The sequence below is a fragment of the Malurus melanocephalus genome, unplaced genomic scaffold, assembly GCF_030028575.1.
Source record: "Malurus melanocephalus ecotype Western Australia unplaced genomic scaffold, MMel_1.1 scaffold_529, whole genome shotgun sequence".
Lineage (NCBI taxonomy): Eukaryota > Metazoa > Chordata > Aves > Passeriformes > Maluridae > Malurus > Malurus melanocephalus.
The window spans coordinates 257,027-279,599 of record NW_026623761.1 but is presented as its reverse complement, the minus strand read 5'-3'; the positions used below and the strand labels follow the sequence as shown (position 1 = coordinate 279,599).

The 22,573-nt window shown below is 37.5% G+C and overlaps 1 protein-coding gene across 1 annotated transcript in view; it reads left to right on the top strand.

Annotated features, from left to right (window-relative positions):
* PIK3C2G (phosphatidylinositol-4-phosphate 3-kinase catalytic subunit type 2 gamma) overlaps window positions 1–22,573 on the top strand; it is a 190,474-nt gene that overhangs the window by 115,946 nt on the left and 51,955 nt on the right. Inside the window, exons 23-26 of the mRNA XM_057381792.1 lie at window positions 2,000–2,129; window positions 4,062–4,198; window positions 6,240–6,409; window positions 19,309–19,465. Of these exons, the coding sequence (XP_057237775.1) occupies window positions 2,000–2,129; window positions 4,062–4,198; window positions 6,240–6,409; window positions 19,309–19,465 (594 nt within the window). The remainder of the gene's footprint in view (window positions 1–1,999; window positions 2,130–4,061; window positions 4,199–6,239; window positions 6,410–19,308; window positions 19,466–22,573) is intronic.

The window sequence follows — 22,573 nt, the reverse complement described above, 5'->3', positions numbered from 1 at the left end:
TTTTGACACTAGAACTTCTAATGAAATATGTTGAGGCAATAAACTTAAGTATCACCTTTTTGATCATTAGAGAATCAAACAATTTAGTGCAATTTTTTCCTTAGTGCAGACAACCAGACTAAAATATAGAGTTCATATTTCAAACCTGGTTTATTAATGACATCAAAGTCAGAGGGCAAGTCTCAGAGAAGAGATAGTTGGGAATGACTAAACCCTTCAGCCTTTTTCTTATGCCTCTAAAAAATCAAAATACTGAAGTGTTAGAGGCTCCATTTGCCACACAGACCTAATTCTGCCACTATGAGCCAACGTGAGGGAGTGGCTGAGAAAGGTGGAGGTGGAGGAGAYAGCAAAGGAGATCTCTCRTTGGAGTTTTTTRGAGGAACTGACTCAAAATAAACAATGCTTTATTTTGCAGCTGTCACCTAGAAAAGCATCAGATTCAGAGCCRTCCATCCACAGTAGAAAATAYRTTCATTTTARAATTAGTTCCCTTTCAAAAGAGCAAAAGACTTCCCTAACAGTAGATACTGGTTTTAGAGAAGAACACAAGTTCATAAAATGGCTGATGACAACAAATTGTTCGTGGTGCCAGCGGCATTATTTTTAGACCTATTGCAGAATCATTTGGCAAAMCAGAAATCTAAAAAATTAATAAAAATAAGTTTAAAAAAATATTCTATGCTATCTTAAATTAAATTGCCCTTTAGAGCAGCTGTGATCCTCAGAAATAGAAGTATGCTTTCCAGGCAGGCTAAGGGGGAGAAATCAGCGATTTAAAGTTTTTCTGAACATTWAGAAACCTGCTTTATATGATGGTTCATTTGGGAATCAGTGATTGATTGAGCAAATACCTAGCTATGGGGCTTTTAAACTATTGCATTGGTTCCACCCAGATGATATTTGCCCTACTTAGTAATGTTCAGCAACCAACTTGTTGTCCATTCGCTGTAGAAGTRTTATAGCTGCTGTCACCTTTTCCTGTCAGCAAAACATGGTGTTAAAATATCTTTTACTTGTACTATAGTTCTCTTGCTTATTCATGACAGATAACTCATACATAAATGATAAGCACAATAAATGATAAGGGTGTTTTACTAAACTGTCTCTTCCAACTGTATATGTGAGGGAAGGTAAGTAGAGAGAATAAGATTTTTTTTGTATGTTTAGGTACTAAGAAGAATTAATTGGAATCAAGATTACCTTTCAATGAGAGAAAAATAGATTCAGATATTTTGTCTTTTCAAGATGAGTTTATGTCTCCTCAAGTACTCGTTTCCTGGCAGTAAATGTCTGCAGATTGTATAAAAAGAATGTAATGRAAGAATAAGGCACTTAAAATACCAGTAAAAGTTATATATTTTATGTGGAGTGGGATGGGGGGAAGCAAAAAATCAGGGCTTCTGTTTTCACAGGCCATTTACTCAGCCGTGGTTGAAAATAATCTCTTCATTAATTCTTTTGGCTACAATTAAAGCCCCATTTTACTAAGATTATTGTTTGACTAACTCCATGGGGAGAGAGGTCATCACTGCTTGAAACTGAATATGAATCATGTTATGGATAAAATGTAAATTCATTATAAAATTCCCCTKCAAATACCAAGTTGTGAGGCTTAAAGCTAGACAAACGCTGTCATTTGTGAAAAGGGATCTAGCATTAGGTAGACTTTAAAATGTAACTAAATTAGGATCCTACCTCCGGATTAAATTTTCAAACTCTAATAATTACATAGGAATAATTAGCAGAAAGGCCACAGTTAAGCAGGGATCATTTGTTACCATCTCAGTGGYTGCCAAAACTGTTCCTGCCTGTGTGTGCCATCTACTCTGTCCTCTTCTGACACGGAAAGGTGAGTAGGAACTTTGAAAAAAACAAAAGGTAGTTACTGTGAAATGAATGTAGCTGCTTTGGTGGGCAAAAAAGTCTCAATTTAATAGGACATTATTTCTGTCTGGTATTGAAGGAGAAAACTGAATTTCATATGCAATTTTCACAGATAGGTGATGATCTACGTCAAGATATGTTGGTTCTGCAAATTATTCGAGTGATGGACAACATTTGGCTCCAAGAGGGACTGGATATGCAAATGATCATTTACAGGTGTTTATCTACAGGGAAAGGACAAGGTCAGTCTTAAATTATAAAAAGAACCTGTATTGCATTATTCATATTTTATGTAAACAGTGGTATATAAAATTATTTATTCTGCTTCTCTAGAAGTCATTGGCTAGAATTTTCCAAAAGCCTCAAYACTGTCAGCTTGCAAAACWTTCTTAAATTCACATATCAAAAAGAGGGCTTTGGAGAAAATTGGCCATAGCTACTGAAGTTTTAATCCAGTGTAGTCTACATAGATGCTTAAATGAGCCTAGATACGTGTGGCTACAGAAAGTGTCTGCAGACAAGTGATGACAGCTTTGTGCTGTTGATTTTGAAATATTATTCTTGTGATTTATGTTGCTTAGGGCAGGCCTGACTCATCTGAAAGCTCTATTTCTCTCTTTTATGGTTGTTACAGCAGAGCTGTAGCAGGGATACCAATTGCTTGCTGTAGAAATCTGCTGACAGCAGTAAGCTGGCWAYATTTCCCTGACCAAATCTTCTGCTGGAAATAACYCTAGCTCAAATAGAAGGCTGATGCATCCAGATCACCTGTACAAAAGYKATTAAAATAGAAAAATTAAAAGAAAATCATTACTTTCTGAGCCACAAAGTGACCGTGAGAGAGGAGGAATGATCTGAAGGAACTAAGAGRAAGTATAGAKGAGTTCAGGCACATGGCAGGTKGTTGTGGTGACCTGGAAAAAACTCCTCCCTTCTTTGTAGGGATGGGAGTCAAAGCTTGAAAGCTTCTGCTTCAAAGGCAGATAATACCAGAATGCTATTTCTGGACATGATATTATATATAGACTCTTTTATATACTCACGCTTAATTTGATGTTTGCCAAGAGAGATAAAGGGATCATCTGCAAATAATATTCTCTCCCTGACAGCCTCTTCCTTTCAGCATCCTGGCAGCAAAAACCCCTYAGTGTCTCACAGTTTTTCCAGAAGTCTTCTCTTATGAGTTACATCAGTGTTAGTATAATTGATTTACGGTTGATAATTAAGGATAAAAGGACAAAGGGACCTGTGGCCTGTGGCTGTACAGGACACGTGCTTAGGGAGACTTATGTACACTGTTTTCCAGGTCCTAGGCCAGTGGCTTACTCCATGGCCAYCTTTTCCACACAAGGGAGGTAGGAGATGGTAATTTCATGGTCATGCAAGCACAGAAATCTCTTTTCACAGAAATTCAGTGAAAACTTTAAGCACTGGTAGAATTCCACTTTCCAGGCTTGGCATAGTAAAGGAGCCTGTCACCAAGTAAATTGGTTAGGGAAAGATCAGCGGGGTGGCATGCCAGGGGACCACTTGTGGGGACAGGGACAGAAGGCTGGAAAGCCAGGTCTCAGTACCRAAAAATGGARTAAAGTGAATGCAGTAGAGACASAGGATTCAAGTGAAGCATTGMAATATGCTTGGCTTCTCTGTGCCCTTCAGAGTTCCAGTTTGTGACAAACAGGATCAGACTAATTTCTGCATTACCCAGTACCCTTTCTACCAGCTCTGATCAGCATCACATACTGCCAAAAAATTTGTGTCYCTTTCTAGACAACAAACACRTATGAAATAACTTTATCRTTASTAGYAAATATATRATCCTAWTTTTTATAATTTTAAAAGTTTTTACATATTCTATCCACTTTGAATGTCACTAAATTCTTGACCTTGTTGGTACCCTGAGGCAGTTATATCCACAGTATTGTTATTGATGCTTTCATTTGTCCTTCACAGATTCGCCCCTTTCCACTCAGTGTCCTTTATTTTTAATTTMCAAAGAGCAGAAGTAAAACAACARTGATCTATATTTTCTGTTGTATTCATTATTTATAAGCTTTTAACTATGTATTTTTTTTCTGCATAGAATGATCAAATAACAGGCAATACGGATTGATTGTCTTCCTATCTTTTTAAAGCTGAGGATTTTTCATGCAAACTCTTTTCCATCTGATTAGGAYTGGTACAGATGGTGCCAGATGCTACCACACTAGCGAAGATCCACAGGGAGTCTGGRCTGATAGGACCACTGAAAGAAAACACAATTAAAAAATGGTTTCGCCATCACCATCCTCTGGAATCAAGYTACCAAGAGGTAACATCATAATGAAGCTTATTACACTTTTCGTGCTATACCGTGGGGGAAAAAAAAAGAAAACCAAATTACAGTAGGCAGCTAAAACAAATGTCTCAGACATGAGACAAACAAATCATGTGCACAGAAACCACGGAATCCAATTAAATAACATTTTCTTTCTAAGGAAATACTGRTTTTTATCAGGTGCATGGTGTTACATTTTCTATAAAAATGTGTTATAGAGATGTTTTGAAATTTTGTAGTAAAGTGAAGACAAATTGAAGTAGAAATTGTTCTGAACTCAGAAAAAAAAAGTTTTTTTAGGTCAGCTCTTTAGATTCTTTATTTAACATAAACCATATAAAGTCTTGACAAATTTCCTGTACTTAGGAATGATCATGCCAGTACCCATAGTTTCAGAAAGCTGTTTTATCAAAACTACCTGGTCATAGTCAAAACACAGAAAATCCTGCTTTTCAAATCATGTGTTCTCATGGGATCCCATGTAAGGCATCTGATTTTGTGCAACTAGATGTTATGCATGAGCCAAACAATTGGAAGTTTTATTTATAGAGGCAAAGGTTTTCCAAGGAAATCTTTCTATCAGTTCCTTGTTGGGTGAGCATATTCTGAGGCCTCTGAAAAACTTCTCATTTTTTTTTTGTTTCTGAGACTATTTTAATAACAGTTTTCCATGCCAACAATAAATTAGTGGCCAAAATTTTAAATTTAAAGGAGTGCTTTGAGTGTTTACCACTCTGAAAATGAAATTATTTTATAGCAGTTTCTTAGTAGATGTATATTATAAATGCTTGGTAAACTTTAGTAATTTTGTAATTATTCCACAGGCATTTGTTCATCCACATTTTGACTAAGAACACTTGAATTCCTCATACATCATTTGATTTGATTAAACAGGAACAATCTGTCYAGAATAGGGTTTTTTATAAGTTTGTTTGTTTACAACTTTATAGTACAAGTGCAAGACAACATTTCAATTCAAAGTGAGGTACTGCTAATTATTGATCGAAAACTCGATTTCTTGCTGCTGCTCCTGTTTGTAAAAAGTACCATTAGTGTGGAATTTTCTAAAACCAATTCCTACCCAATTTCTTCCAATTTTTTAAGTATATAAAATGCAGTCAGATCTGATTACATAGGGTATGCATAAAATTACTACTATGCATTCCCTTTGTGCTTGCTAGTGAATGAACCTTTMTCTTTTTTTACTCCATCATAWTTTTTTACTCATACATTACTGGATCTAAGGTGCCCAGCAAACTGGTGCAGAACAAGCTTTAATATCCTCATTTTACAGTTGGGTGAAAATCACAGACAAAGCTTAAGTGTTTCATCCAAGGTCATCAAAGTGAGTAAGTAGCACAGTTASACATAAAATTCAGCCAGCTCTTGTGCTGTGGCCTCAGTCTTGCCCTGTGCTGCCATGCACTGGAATTCCTGAAAGCCAAAATAATCATTTGCCTTGGCTAATGTAGGTTTCGTCCAAGAACATTAAGATCCAGATTAGGAGGGTTTCGCTTTCTATATTGCATTGTATCCACTGGGATTTAGATTCATTTCTGGAGGAGAAAACTCCAGGTAGATACAGAACAGTGCAGTGGATGCAAAATAACCTGCATCCTTTACAAAGCAAATGGTGAAATTTGCGCATTTCCACATAATTTCCTAGCACTTGTTTTTGCAATATACATGCAGATGTTTCAAGAAGTTTGCTTTCCTTAGGCACCTTCAACCTGAAAGTGTTCTGTAGACTTCCAAACACAAGGTGAAAACTTCATGCATAAAATTGTTCTTGCACTGTAACTTTGAAATATTTGAGTATTATTCCCAGAGCATTCCTACTCAGAACTATCTCATTAATCTCTTTTCACTGTTACCTCTTGAAATTTTAACCTGTTAAAATTTTAGCAACAAGCACAGCATTTGTAGATCTGACTTTTGCTTTAATTTTTGGTAATGTAACAAAATACACCTGGATATTATTTCAAACAAAATAGACCTGGATATTTCATGTAAGTGCTGTTGTTTTACTCACTAGGCAATAAGGAATTTCTTTTATTCCTGTGCTGGCTGGTGYGTTGTTACCTTCATCCTGGGAGTCTGYGATCGACACAGTGACAACATAATGCTGACAAAAGCTGGACACATGTTCCACATAGATTTTGGAAGATTTTTGGGTCATGCACAGATGTTTGGAAGCATAAGAAGGTTAGTATCWATAGTAACACACAGAGTAAACTTTTAAGCAGTTTTCTAAAGTTTCACAGCCTTATCAACTCCCATTTAAAAAAAAAATCAAATGAGATTATGCTTTTTTTTTTCCTCCCGTGTTTTCCAAAACAACATTTTTTTTCTGTTTCTTGAAACTTCCAAAAATGCAGGAATGACAGGAAGAGAAATTAAAAGATGTTGGCGATCCCTTTTCAGTATAAAAGAAAAATTTAAATCCTGGTTTGGTCAGAGATTTGAATGATGCAGATCAGTAGAGACCAGAATAGAAAACTGGCCTATGCCAGAAGAATTCTGATGTCCATTGCTTTMTTTTTTTTTTTCCTAACAGAAGAGTGTTCCTAAAATGCATCCAAATGCATATATCTGTCTAATTGACAACTTTCTTCCCACAGACTAAATAATAAACTAAATTTTAGTTTATTATTTATAAACTAATAATAAACTAAATTTTATATTTATAAACTAATAATAAACTAAATTTTTCCAAATAGACATGCAGAATGATTAAATTATGCCTCTGTGGGTAGATTTGCAAACTTTTTCATTATCTTTTGAAGTTGTACATGAAACCACACTGATCTCAGTGGTTGTTTTGCAAGTATCTGATTTACCTTTGTATCCATCTGTGATRTAATTATGTCATGATAAGGATAACTAAAATATGCCATGACAACTAAAATAGTGTGCTCATGTATCCAAGTTCCTAATGTCATCATACTGTGAAGGAATGAATTGAAATGGAATAAGAGCAGATAGGATAATGCCAGTAAGTACAAAACATGAAGGAGCTGTGGTAGCAGAGTAAAGAGTGGATGAATGATCCCTTTTAGTGACAAGATGAGTAGTGTGTATGATTTTCCTCCACATTTCCTAATAATTTCCAGAACAAGCATCAGAATTAAGTTTGGGCTAATTCTTCATTTTTTCTTTCTTTTTGTCTGTGAAGCTGGCCTTTGCCTGCTCCAGACTATCTCAGTGTGTTAGACAGACATAACAGCATGGGAGTATTGATACGAGGGAGGCTGATGAGGATAATAAGTACCTCTAAGCCAGGCAGTCAAAAGATTTCGTTGCAGTGCTCAGAATTATCACCAATCATTCAAAAKATGCACCCTTAATCCTACTCATTTGCTGTGGAAAGAATAAAGCAGAACAGAGTAATAAAAACATGCTCGTGCACACTCATTGTGAAGTGCAGCATCCTCCTCTATGGTAAAACTCCTACTGGAATCCAGCAGGAATTTCCTTGAGTAGTCATTTTACATAAACAATTAGCAGGTTGAGTGAACAACATGATGAAGCAAATATGAGAGGGAACACAACAACCAAATTTAAATCATGTAATGCTGATAATAAAAATATGTAATAATGTTACTGGTTTACAGCTCATTTATACTACASCTTCTTACTAAATGGATGAAAAATGAAAGCTTCTTCAAATATAGTCAYTTCCATAAACAGCAGCCTCTTTTCCTGTTTCTCAATGTAGTTTTAAACTACAGAATAAAATCATACATTTAGGGCCTCCATTCATGGACTGACCTCATGATTCCTTAAGAAAGTTTGGTCTCCCACCTAAGAGCAGGTTTTGAACACCATGGGACAATCATTGTTTCCCTCAAGCCTAAATCATTGTTTCCCTCAAGCCTACATGCAACTCAGCAGATACAGAATTAATAAAYTCATGGTACATTATTAATGACTGTTATTCTTACAAGCTGTATGCGCCTTCATGGAATATAACCTATTATTTGTAACATAGGAACACAGGGGTATCACATTTTTACACATCACAGATTTCAGGTTCTCTCAAAATTTTAAGCTCTTGGTGCTCTTGGTATCTATTCATTCCCACAAGGCAAGTCCTGAAACAAGACCAACCTCTGGTTTCTTTAAGAGCTCTTATATTTTACTTTTATTTGAGTTCATATTAGGTCTTTTATTTGAGGTTTTTTTTCAGTCCCAGAATATCATACTCCTAAAATTGAAAAAACCAATAGCACAATGCTGTCAAACCTTTAGAATTATTAGTGCTGACCTTGGGGGGTTGTACAGTAGCTATTCTACGTATATTTCTSAGGTTCTATAGGAGCTTTAAAGAATGCRTAGCATTTGATGCAAATCCCTATACTTGGGATTTAAACACATCATATAAACCTTCTTGTGTGTAGCATAAAATGAAATTTATGCAGATCAATGAAGGCTTACAGAAAAGGAGTCCCTGCTTGAACTGTTTAAAGCAATCATTCCTTACAGAACTCAGCAGGCTGAGTGCCAACAGCTGTCCATTTCCTGATCTCAGAGAGTTCTTTCTGCTGCTACAAAAATCTGATTCCTCATRAAACTTYYTGAGGATGGGTCCTCTCTCGTATCCTCACATGGAGCCGTTCTTCTGATGGAAGTGAAGTGCCAGGAGTGCTTTGGCAGCTCGGGGACTCGCACACATGGGCTGCAGCTCCTTCTGTCACATCCAGTGTGAGTCTTCAGAGAACCTTTCACAGCTGACATAATTCATCCAGTCATGCTCACTTTTGCATTCCTGATTGTATAAGACCTCAAAAGGGGAATAGTAAATTTTTCTAATTCCTACCCTGATCTTTAAATGGTATCCAATAAATCTGCTCAGTTTTGATTCCAAATCAAAAATCTSTTCTTGCTGATTTCAGAGGGAAGAGGAATCAGGAACTTTTCTATCTTTTCTACCTCTACATGTGCCTTCACAGTGCAGTAAATACTTTAAATGGTACTATTAACTTGTCATTCCTTGGATCTAGAGCTAATATTTCGGCAGTGTTGGAGGGAGATTTATAATGTATCTAACCAATAGCACAATAACAGAGCTTAGCAGAAGAATTATTCAAAAAGTCCCATAGGGAACTTTCCTACTGAACCATGAGATTTCATTATCTTTTCTTTCTTTTTTTTTTTTTTTTAATCACGCTGAATGACACATTTTTTAAACTAATGAAATGTTCTGTTCATTCTCTAACCCAGCCTCCACTTTTGACACTACATTCCCCCAAAGCGAGCAAGTCTGCAGGTACACTTCAAAATGTCTGGAGAAATATTTCTTTTTTAATTTTGTATAAYTGTCTTATTCTTCATCTGTTGAGTGTCCTGTGGTAATCATCATAGGCCTACTCCAACTTAAATAGGTGTAATATTATCCAGATAATCATYCAGGACTGGGACAGTCACCAAATGRTTTGRAAGAAAGCYCATGGTTGGTCTGGCWCATGRTTGTACCTGCCACGATTTCCTTGCCCTTGTTTTCTTCTTTTCAGTTCTGACCAGCTCCTTTTCAGCATTTCTTCCTTGGTGAATTAAGCAGTAAGAGATTTATTTAAATCCTCTGCTAACTGAACTAATCCAAAATTCAGYAGTCACATCCTCCCCACCACCAGTCACTCCCAGAATTATCTTCTGTAATTTTTCAGTCAATCATGTGAAGTGTGAGACTTGGTGGCAAGATATGAAGCAGTCCAGCTCATGGCACACTGTAAATCCACCTTTTGATAACATCAGTGTCCATTCTTTTCCTTAAATATCCAGTCATCCTGATTACAGCCAGCACTCACTGGCCTCTTCTTTTCCCTGATCTGAATCACAGAGACCCTCTTGTCTCTTTGCCAAACTAATCTTGGGTCTTGGCATGGTTTTCCCAGAATTTAAAACTGCTAAGCTGGTTTTCTTCTACCAAGTTAATTACTAGAGGCAGCTATTCCCTTGGGAAATTCCAGTTATTAGGGAAGTTTCAAAAAGATGGGAAAATTATGTTTCCCACACTTTCTTGCTAGTCTTATGCTGAGAAGTATTTCAGAACATTTGAGTATATAGAAATGTAGAAGTGCTTCTTTTTCTTGAAAGTCATAAATTTCATTTTTAGTCTTAATAAACTAAAATGTGTGTTACTGTCTCACTAGACATGTTAATTAAAAAACAAGCTTTCTTTTCAGGTATTTCTTTCCAAAACAGAAACGTTGACATATGGACACAATAAGTTGTATCTGCATTTTTTGACTACATTCTATCTATGTTTGTTCTCTTTTTTTCTAAATAGAAGAAAAACAGGAAAGAAGGAAGAATTTGAGAATAACACATTCTACTTTTTTTTCTTTTTACCTTTTAAAAATTTTACTTAGAGTACTTAGATGGAGTCTGAAACTTGAAAGTAAAATCTGAAAAGTATAGTCACTTGTTTTCTAAATTTGTGCATGAAAACTTGTACTAGCCTGTATTAGATGTTGATAGATTTCACTAGGAATTTTCAGTATGTCTCACTATGRCTTCATTTTCTGTAGTTTATATTTATTTTTCTGACATGATGGGTCTGGGTTTATTCGTTTCTGTGAACTAGTAAGTCTAATTCTTTGCCACTATRCATTTTCACCACTTCCTGTTTCAGCCACCTCCAAAAATCTCTAACTGAAACCCTGGAAAGTTTTAATTTCATGACAGTATTATCCTCTTGTGAAAGGAGTTCAACTAAAACTTTTTGAAAGCTGAGTGAATTATGTTCACTGTCCACTTTATATCTCAAATTTTTTTGGCTCTCCTTTCCCAAGTAGGGGGGACAATTAATGAAGGCATTGTTATCCCCATACAGTTTCTGTGTGGATTTGACTGTATCCAGTTCTGTTCATGCAAGAGCYTTRTTCTTCTGCTGAWTTGAGTTTCCTGGAATCCAGTTCTTGACTGCTGCAGCTCTCTCTCTTCTTGGCCTTTCCTTCACTTCAAGGCTGGCATAAAGTRCTTTCCTATCTTCACTTCCTTCAAGGAGTTATCAGGTATTCCTGTTAATAATCTTGTGGGCTAGAGAAGGTGCTTGATGCTTCCAGAGCCATCAGTGGAATTCCCTCTGCTTTGGGAGCTTGGATACACATGATGTACTTAAGTGACTTCCTATCAAATTCCTCTCCCCTTCTCTCTTCCTTGTTCTATTACTCCCCCTGTGCTTTTTATATAAGATGTGCCTCTAGAGAAAGGAAATTTGACAATAAAACAGAAATAAAAGGRAGAAAAGACATCATGGTCATTGTCCATTTCAATTATGATTATATTTGCTTTCCTTTATAAAGTGTAATTGTTTATAGGGGCCTGTATTTTCTCTGAAAGCTCTCTGTACACACTTTTTTATGTTCGGGGGATCTGCTCTCACACACACTCAAATACGCATTTATATTCAGGGAAAGCTGTTCTCATACACAGTCAAGTATACATCAAGCACTTTTAAATTAATCTCTGTTTCTTGGTCTTCTTTTTTCTTTTTTTTTTTTAATGCTTGTTCTGCACACTACGCCTTTGTCCTTCATTCTTAACTCAGAAAGCATACTGATATATTTAATTCATGTCGGATTTCATCCCCTGCCCCAAGGAATGTCTTTGCAATTCAATTTCTTCATCACTGGTTTATTTCTCTGTTTTGCCTAGTGATATACAAATCCCCTGCAACCATATATCACTGTGTTTTCTAAATATCCATCTCATACTGAAAAGGCCTGTTAGCTGAATATTCCATTGGTATGGGATATAACTCTACTTGCTCTGTTTCTTTTAAGGCACCTTTTAGGTCTCAGTTTTAAAATCTTTTTCAGTGCTGAGGGTCAGTCAGGACACAAAAAGCAATTGCCCAGCAATCTCTGTTAACAAGAGGAATTGCTCCAATCTCCTTGTGAATTAACTCTCAAGTGGTTCATCAATAGGGTTAGTAATAAACTCTTAACAAACACAGAAAATTTGATAGTCTTAGAAAATGGTATAAGGCATCAGGAACGCTGCACTGAGCACTCTCAAATGTGGGTATTGAATGTGAAGTGTAGAAAGGATTTAACTCCACATTGATGTTGTTTTGCAGTCTGATTGATGGTGACTGAGCASAGGCTGCTGTATCCGTGTGTGTCTGAGCAGAGGAGCCTGGCTCAGCTCWCAAGGGGMCTYRGCTGGACACAGTGGTGCTTCCTAACCWGCCAATGGTTGCARCAGGAGCATGTCTGAAACTGTTCAAAACRAGTGTGTCCTTAAAACAGAGTAGATCTTTCAGGGAGGATCTTTTTAGGAATCTTCCGAAGTACACCAATAGCTAACTGCTGGTGAATGGTTGAAATTCTTTGGCATAAGTGAATAAATTCTGGGCTGCAGCAGAACTAGAGATCACATCAGGGGCTGAGCACTGCAGCCAGACTGAGATCCATCAAGAGGTGCCTSCAACTCGTTTCTGTTGTCTTGTGATGAGTCTTGCYAGTGTCCTTGTTGCATGGGAGGGTTCCAGCTAAACCCCTGTGGCAGCACCCTGCAAACACTGGGTCTGTCCAAGGAGCTGTAATTGGGTCTGAGCTCAGGTGTCAACAGTCCTGTTACCTGCACTGTCAGCACAGAATCCTTTGGGACCAGCTGGGATCAAATCTCTGGGATTTACCCTCTCACTGACTTTAAATGGCCACAATGAAAGGGATTTTAGTTTAGACACGTTCCCTTTCACTTTGTACAGGCAAAGGGGCTCAAAYAAGTGGCTACTCTGACTCAGTTTACAGGGAGAAACTCGATGTTAACAGAATGATGAAGCAGAGCCCTTATCTTAGGTGAGGATTACAGCTTGTTTTCCACCATATCCATTAAACATGATTAAATCTCAATGCRACCAATTCAATTACTGACAGGAACACATCAATCTTTTAGAATAGGAYAGTCCAATGTGTGAAATGCTTTTTTATGGCTGATCAAAATAGTGGGTATGTTCAACACAGTGATTTCACTGAAAAGCTAATGTTGAGGCTGTGATAATAAAAAAATTATATCAGCAAACGATGTACAAAAGAACTAACTTAATGAACAAATAAGACCATAACAGTTTAAGAAGTATCCTCATCTACCTAAGGAATTCAGGACATTCTTTCTAGTTTAATGTTTGTGTCTCTAAAGGTAGATGTTAATAGAAAAAATAGTATGGGTGAAACTGTAATCAGAAATGAGACTTTAGATTTGTTTTTGAAAACTTTTCTCACAGTAAATATCTCAAATAGCAGCAGAAATGGCAGAATATAGAGTGAAAACGGTGTAACCTGGTATACACATGCTCATTTAGTTAAAGGATGTAGGTAAAAAGCATTAGATGCAAGTTTTGAATGTCCAGGACATGTAGCATACTTGAGTCAAGGATGCTCAGGGCATTCAGAAATCTTTCTGTGTTATGGGAATGAGGTCAACACTCAATTCAGACCAATTTACCTGAGGCTKTGTCCAGCTAAATCTTGAAACCTCCCAAGACAATCTTCCAAGGCAACTTGTTTCAATATTTAATTTTCCTCATAGTCAGGGTTTTTYGTATTTTTTTTTTCTTATGGCAAGTCAGTACTTCAACCTTTTCAGTTGTCTCTCTTACTCTTGTCTGGATCCATCTCTTTTASAGCCTCCTATAGATACAAGAAAATCCCATTTGGCCTCTTGAAAACCTTTCATCTCCTGGGYAAAMARGCCYYCCTTCCTCAGCCTCTCCTCCGAGGCTAGTGCCACCAACATCATGGTGGCACTGCTGACTTACTCCAGCTGGTGACATTTTTCATGTTTTGGTGGGGTATTAGCTAATAAATACTAAGTGGAACATCTTTATATATGGCATCTTTCAGGATTTTCATTACTAAGCAATAATAGTGGATAGAGAATGAGTTTGTTAATTTTTTAGTAGAGGCCCTTTGTACATGGTCTTGGTCATGGTGAAAGTTTGGATTAGCAGTTTTTTAGAAAGGGATCTGAGAGTTTTGCCACAGCCAAATATGAGTTGATGGTAAGATACTGAGTAGAAAAGCTTGAAATTTGAAGTAATCCTTTTGTTTCATGTGACACTGGGAAAGCTTCACCTGGAATCTTTTTAACATTCTACTTTTAGAAAGATGGAGATAAGGAGCCAGAGAAATCACAAGGAGTCCAGAGAAAAGCAATTAAATTTATAGGGCATCTGAAATACAAAACCTGCAAGAAAAGGGGGAAGTCTTCAGAAGATTGAGGAAATACATAGTGATAGTCTGCAAATACTTTAAAGACTGCTGTGAAGAAGGTGGGATCTTCATGTTCCCTTAGGAAAGAGCAAGAATTAATAAGATGAAAGCRCAGCAAGAGTTAGATCAGGCACTGRGGGAAAAATACTCTGAGAGACATTTTAGAACAGAAATTTGATAGGGAGGTTGGAGAAGAACTCTATCATAAAAATCTTTGAGAGGAGGCTAAATAAGCATCTCAGAAGTATGCTTATGATCTAATCCCAGTAAGAAGAAAAATGGAGTATCTCTTGTGGTCCAGGCATACTTCTTTATGTTTGCTGGAGATGAACTGTGTTGTGTGGTTGTTCCCTGTTTCATTATTTAATAGATAMAAGGAGTGCCATTGCTTATGGATTTTTCCTGTGCCTACAAATGTGTATGATTACTGTGATTAAATATTTTAGCTTGGCCTTAGAGAAATAAGCACTCATGTTCATTTATTTTGTGTTCTTCAATAAGCTTTTGGCTTTTGCTGTGAAGGATGTCAGCAGTCGAGCACTCCCTGAAAGCTTTTCCTGTTTTATTTGACACATTCAAATTCCACATAGTCATGCTGGATATTATCAGTCACTCTTGACTCAGCCAAAATGGTTTTAAAGCAGACAGGGAATAGATGGTGTTTTTTTTGCTGCTGAGCAGCTGATTTTTAAATTGCAGAGTTCTTYGTGGTTTCTCACACACTGTCCATATGAAAACTTGGACTAGAACGGATTTGATCTCATTGCATTAATGTGTGTGACTTGAACTTTTCCTTAAGAGCACTATTGGACAATTTAGATTGGATCAGAGCAAAGGTCATTTGTTCTTGGTTATCTCATATGCTTTTCCTGCTTAATATAAAAAGAAGTCCGTGTATCATTCTTAAATGTTCTGCACTGAGAGATTCAGAGTAGGAAAAACGAAAACCATTGTTGACCTTACAAGCTTTGTTAATCTGTTTACATCCCGTGTTTCATTACAAATCCTGAATGCTCTTACTGGTTTTCTAGGAATGCAGCATAATTCTAGCCCACAGTGAAGTCTCAGTAAATGTTCCCATCACCCCAGACCAAGTTTATTTTTGCATGATGATCTCTTCATTTGCTTGAGGTTTCCTTTCTTTCTTCCCTCCCATGATTTATCATCCAAACATTTGTAATCTCCAGAGGAACTGCAAAACACATTCCCATGAAAAATCTTAAATCTCTAGAAGCTTACAAATAAAAGAAAAGAGAGATTAAAACCCCCATAAAACTCGCCTTGTTTCTCACTGAATGGCTTGAGTAAACTCTTCGGTCACAGCCATAGTAAAGTATAAGTCTTAAAAGTCCAGGACTGCAATCAGATTCTGTCATAAACAGGAGCATTGCCTTTTTGACTGATTTCTACTATAAAACCAAAGGGTTCATTAATCTCATCTAGGGCTGCAGTGGGGGAAAAAGTAAAAAGGAAAGAAAAGAGTAGGCAAGCTCTGATAAGGTAGCTTTAATGATTTTGGGAGGTATATTTTCTGTACATATTTGGTCAATCTCAAGCCACACTAGTTCTCTCAGTGAGGCTTTTCTTTTCTAAAAATAATGGTACCAGACATTACAATTACACAGTAGAGGTGATTCAACAGTGCTTCAATTCCATATTTCTTTGGCACCCCATAAATAAATAAAAAGGCTTTTGGTCTACAGAGTTATGGTAAAAGGCTTTTCTTGAAACTACTTTATCATATCAGTTTTTCTAAACTGATACCAGTCCTTTCTTCAATTTGATGGAGGCAGCAAGTTTTATCAATACAGATTTTAGGYTAAGGAGCCCTTGTTATACAGTCATTGATCATCAAACATCCTATGTGTATGAAGTATTATAGGCCTGAGCTGTGATTCTGATGGCGTTTTTTGGGGTAAGAAGTATTTAATGTTTGTAACTTTTAGATAAGTTCATCTGGGCAAGCTGTACAATAGATGCAGGTCTAAGTGAATGCTGTTCTTGCCAGGCCTTTGGATGCATTGCTCATCTGAATAAATGCCATCCTGCAGTGTGATCTTGGCTGTCTGTCAGTTAGAGGTGTCCTGGTTCAAACACAAAAATGCAGCCTGGGCACGAGGGTGAGGTTCATGTGCACGGCCTGTGGTACATGCAGCAACAGGGCATGCTTTGCTCTTCTCCTTCTGGGCATTGAAGCAGCYTCTTTTGTTTGCTGATGTCAATTTTCCCATCATGATGCACAGTGACTGGGGTCAGCTGTTTTTGGTTTTGCTGGAGCAATTTTAGACTATCCTTTCTACGTTGTTATTTTCCAGAGGAGTTTGTGAAAGCAGCAAGGAACATTTTGCATCTATGCACAGACGTTCACCCTGCAATAGATTTTTTAGAATCCTTTACGTTCTGTTCAGTGAGTCAGCATCTCCTCCCACTGAAACTTTACTTTATAATACTATTGTGAAAAACGACTGTGTTGTTCCATGTAGGGGGTCTTGTTTCCAATATTCTAAGTTGGTTTTATATGAGGATTCTTTGTTTGGTTTGGGTTTTTTTTTTAAATTTACATTGCAGAGTGTTCTCTTTGAGAACAGCCAGTTTATTCACTGGAGCTTCAGCAYGCAGAGGTTGCAGGGGTTGCCTCTTGGGAGAGGCTCTGATAACAAAAGAACTTAAAATTGGAGAAATCAAATTCCTACATTATATATTGCAGGTTGGCAAGGGAGGACTGGCCTAATACTTTTGAACATATTCACAAAAGATATTGACAAATTTAAGAAACTTGTAAAACTGCTTTCAGTCACTTTAAAATTAATCTATGAATAATGTAAATACTAAAATAYCAGTTATGTGTTCACACAGATCRTTTATCTACAACAGTAAGAGAATTGACTAMTGTTGCAGTCATTACATGATGGGGAAGTTGGCCCATGGCCCAACCCAGCAATGTTAAACACCGTATTTCTTCCAGCAAAGTAATTTCTGAGCTACTTGAGCTGAAAACAGATACCGCAATCAATGTGAGAGACTTGGACTACCTTAGAAAGGGTTGTGTTTTCACAGTTTAATTGTGTCTTTTCATGCAGTTGGACATCAGAAATCAAATATGAATTTTCAACAAAATGCATCATATTTACAGCAGTAGTTTTGACTCAATATTTTAGCCCAAGAATAAATTTGGGTTTTAGACATTCTTGAGATGCTAAATGCTTTCAAATCAGTATTTAGATTGGCTCTCTGTCCACAAATACATCAAGATGTTAACATTGCTATTTTTCTGGATCTCCCTCTCTTTCCTATGGGCTTCAACAAATTGAATTTCATTTTTGTAATTGCATCAATTTTTTTAATACTTMATTTCTATTTTAAATACCACTGATAAATAAAAAATAAGTTAAAATACAAATGAATGCATAAATGAAAGAAGGTTCTGGGACTTTTAGAAATCTGAACTTTCAGAAATCAGTAAAAGACACAAGTTTGTAATTCTTTGAGATGTACAGCACAAAACTACACAATAACTGTGTAAAGTCCACTCTCGCACTGTGAACTCCCATCCCAAATCATCCCCAGAAAAATGGGGAGAGAAAGAATTATGATTGTGGACCTCCATCGTACCCAGTACTACCTTKCTGGAATTGAATAATATAAATTTTCTTAAAAAACAACCCTAGTGGCCTGGACTGCTTGGAGGTGAATGACAACCATGGGAGGTCTGAACTCAAAGTTAGCTGCCATGGAGGTGTTTCCAGACATAAAAGTGGGAAAGCCACCTGAGCATGTTGTGACTGAAACTTCCAGCTGTAGCCTATAATCTCATGACAAATTGTTTTTCTTTCTACTTTTATGGGAAGGTGAGGAAAATTCCCAGGAAAGTTCATTTGTCTCATTTATGAACACASCAGGAAGCAATGGGTTGACTCAGCCCATGTTTGAGGTTTTAGCAAGAAATATACATCCTTMAATTAGCTTCTGCATCTGAACTTATTAAGAATATTGAGTTTATTTAAATTTATTTTGAATTAAGGGTTAACACACAGTGCATATTGCCTTGGAATAGAGCCCTCTAATCTGTTTACATGGCTCTGTGTACACAGTTGTGATGAGGAAATCACTGCAGTAGGTTTTTCTGTGTGAGGATGCAGTTTATCAGGCCTTTCTAAAACTATTGAATGACAGGATTGTTAGGAGAAGCCTGGCTAATCTTTTTTTTCTTCAGTAGCATGCCATAGCCACAAACTACGCTAGTGATAAGAGAAAAAGGCAAGCCATGTTGTCAGATTCTGCACTTATTTACCCAAGGGTGCATACAGAGTAACTGTGCAGAAAACAAGACAATGTAATCATATTCTSTTTYAACTTGAGTCAGAAACATCTCTTCAGAATGGTGTATGCCATTATTAATGATGGCATCATACCTTGCGGTGTTTTTTTGTTGTTGTTGGATTGTGGAGATGTAGGGTTTTTTTCTTAAGTTCCCTTCTTGCCTTGTAGGGAGTAGATATTTATAACCCACCCTCTTTGAGAACAACTTTTAAATATTTCAATACCAAGAGAGAACTTGTTTCCAGATTCACTTTCAGGCTGGAGTCAAGAAATTAAAGCCATGAGATTTTAAAAAGAAAAACAATGAAGAGCCAGAAGAAAACACTTGTTCAGTTGTTGGATTTCTCACCAGGAAGCTCTTGCTGTAAAATCTGTCTCTACCCCAATTAGTCAGTGACATCAGACAGAGCAATAGAGATTTCCTCACTGAGAAAGGGAGAGATGAAATAATGAGGAAGATAATACTGAAAAACACCAGTGTGAATAATGAGTTACAAATATTAACTGTCTTGCTTGATTAGCTATTTTTGGTGAAATTTCTCATGTAATTGTTCTCTTTTCCAGGGACCGAGCTCCCTTCATCTTCACATCAGAGATGGAGTATTTCATAACGGAGGGTGGAAAAAACCCACAGCGTTTTCAGGAGTTTGTGGACCTTTGTTGTCGAGCTTATAATATAGTCAGGAAACACAGCCAGCTACTCCTGAACCTGCTAGAGATGGTAAGAAGCTCGAGGATGAAAAAAAATTTAATTTTCTCTGGGGCTTTCTTCCCTTTTACCACTTCTCTGCTGCCTCCAGTAGCACTATGATTTGTGGAGGTATCAGGTGAAAATGTCAGTGCTGCACTTCTGTGCAAAGAAGCTGTCCACTTTCAGTACTAATTTCTGAGGAAAGCTAAGCTGCCATTTTATAATGCATTATTTTTTACMAAATAGCAGAACACTGCAAAAGAAGCTAGGTAAAAATTTCACATTCAGGAATTTCACTCAGCCCTTTTCCTAGGTCTTGGAGAAGTCATTTACCATTCCTGCTCATGGTTACAAGACAAAGTAAGCTAAATATTTCACAGGGTGGTTGATTTCACAGCACTTAGCAGCTCTGCACTACAATGATGCCATTAGAAAGGGGGCATTACACATTTCCACGGTCCCTTCTTAGGATGGCAAACACAGGAAAAAAAGAGCACTGCCCATATTGACACAGGTTTAAAAATTCCTTTGTATGTATTTTTAGGAGTCTTTTTCATTAGATATTCCTACTGACTCATGTGCTATGGCAAATTCCATATCTGATTTATGCCTCTATTTACTTGTGTGTGAAAGGTTAATGATTTTCCCCTCCATGGCTACAATGAGAATATTACATTAACTAATATTTGCTAAGATGCTTGSCTAAAAATTTATATGCAGGGCCCCATGACCGAGGGGAGTGGTCTGTGCATGAAAAATTCTACATGGCCTTATAAATAGAACTCCTGAGGCTGAGGTACAGCCAAAATTTGCTCTGTAGACACTGCTTTATCATCTCCAACWTAGGCAGTGGGGGAGAGCGAGAGAAACGGGAGTACTCTCTCATCTTGTCTCTTCCATCTTGTCCATGGATTCTCATGCAGGGAATCAGTGAGAGATTCCCCAGTATGGAGCAGGAAGGATTGCTCCAGATTTCTTAACCTCGCTGCTGAGTAGTCACAGAAGTGCAATAAAACTGCATTCCCATGATAAAGCACAATTTTGCACTGGAAGCAGTGCAGAGGGCAGTTGTAGGAGATCCTATCCAAGTTGAAGAGCTTCTGGAGAACTCAGGAACACCCCTGTTCTCCCATCCACAGCACTAATCCCTACATTTCTGAACAGGTTCCTTTAAATGGCATGGTGCAAATAAAGCCCCATGTTCTGCCCATCTCCTTTTCCCCTGAGCAGTCCCTCTTTCAGCAAGCAGCAGAGATAATGATGTTAGATTACTGTGGGATAATGGAGAGAGTGTGTAAGGAAAATGCTCCTGGCAGGAGCTGTGAAATAACCAGAGATCTCTGCCTGGATAGAGTTCAGGTTTGTCTGCATTCAGGACATGCCACAACTTTTGTTTCTGCTGATGTTGTAGCAGAGGTAATAGAGCTGAGCTGAAAGTCAGCATCCAGGTATGTTTTAATATTTGTCAGTGGGCTGCAGCTCACTCAGTCGTGTTGCATTTCATAATTGAAAGATAACTGGCAGCACTGTCATGATCATAGAGATCTTCATAGCAAAAGGAATTAAATACACAAGCCCGGTTTGGAAACACCTAGATTTTGCCATAGTGTTTGGAAAGCTGAGTCTGTTTCTGCACTTGAAGTGGGGTGTTGGTCAGAATCTGTAAATATCAAAATGTTTTAGTTCCTTGGGTCATTTCAGGAAAAAATAAATAGACTGTGAAGTCCCACTTTGAATTTATTTCCATACAGAATCTCAGATGTTGTCATGTAGGGACAAGATTAGTGAACTACTGCTGATTTGTATCAATGACAGTCTAAGATTTCTCCCACTGTTTGGAAATCTGCATCATTAATCTTTAATTCTACTCCCACATTCTGTTTTCTCAGATGGCATTTGTAAAACGTGGTTTAAAAAAGTACCAATAAGACTGTTTCTAAAAAACAGAGCACTTTGCAGGAATAGTAAACTGTACCCTGGGTGATCAGCGACAATTAGTGGTTTCTAGCAAACATGATTATGAACAAATTGAGAGATTTTTGGCCCAGTTTGGGGGAGCAGCATGTTTTTAAAGCTGCACTGACATTTGCTACTGGGAGTAAGAAATAATCCGTGAAGTTTCCATCACTTTCAAAAGCAGAAACATCTGTGGGAGACCCAAGAGTCTGCTGGCAGAGTTCAGCTGTGTAAACGCCTCTAGTTCATCAGCTTTGCTCTCATTAAAGATTTGATGTGAACTATTATAAAGAGGGTGATGGCACGACACAAACACCTTCTGACTAGCTAAAAGAAATGCAAACTCCATTASCGCTATAAAGATTTTTTCATATAGAAAGTTATTAAAAGGGACTTAGAGGTGTAAGTAGAGAGCAAGTAATTGATCCACTTGCCTCCACTGTAATCAGAAACAGGTTAAGTTAATAGAATAAAATAGGAAAGAACACCTGGATAGAGCAGAACTAAAACTCAGGAATACTGTGTCCCCATAAAAATCATTTTACCCTTCTAAATTCAGAAACACCATTTGGGAAAAGAGGATCAGGAAATGCCCCTTTGGGAGGTCTAACCATTGGAAATGCCAGCACTGTTCCTTTCCCRTGGGATGCTGTGAATCCAGGCCCAAGGAGAGCACAGGCAGCTCCCCTCAGAGAGTGACSAGGCTGGGGAGAGTCGAGTGGGGTGTGGCCAAGCAAAAGGAGCAATGCAGGCACTTGGATTTAGGTGTCCAAGTGACATTTGAGTTGCCCAATGAGACCTGGAGTTGTTTTGTTCCGTGCCTTGTCTAATTAGCATCCAGGATCAGTAGCCACAGTGTTGAGACGCCTCCTCCATCAAGGGACAAGGAGCATGAAAAATGTGCTGAATGGAGCAAAAGGGATGGAGGAAGATAACAAGCCTCCAGGAACCCCCTGCAGTCAGCTAAAAGGCTTTTTATTCTGTTGTGTTTTGGGGTTTTTTGCTTCAGCAAATGGTTTTCCACCTTTGACAGTGCAGAAAACCTAAAAAAATCCTGGCTTTCAGTTACATTAGGGATCATTCAGACTGTGTCTATATATGGTGTCATTCCCTTTTCTAATGAAGGGCAAGTATCTTAATTTGCCTACACAACAACACTTTTTTGCATTTTTTAGGTTGTTG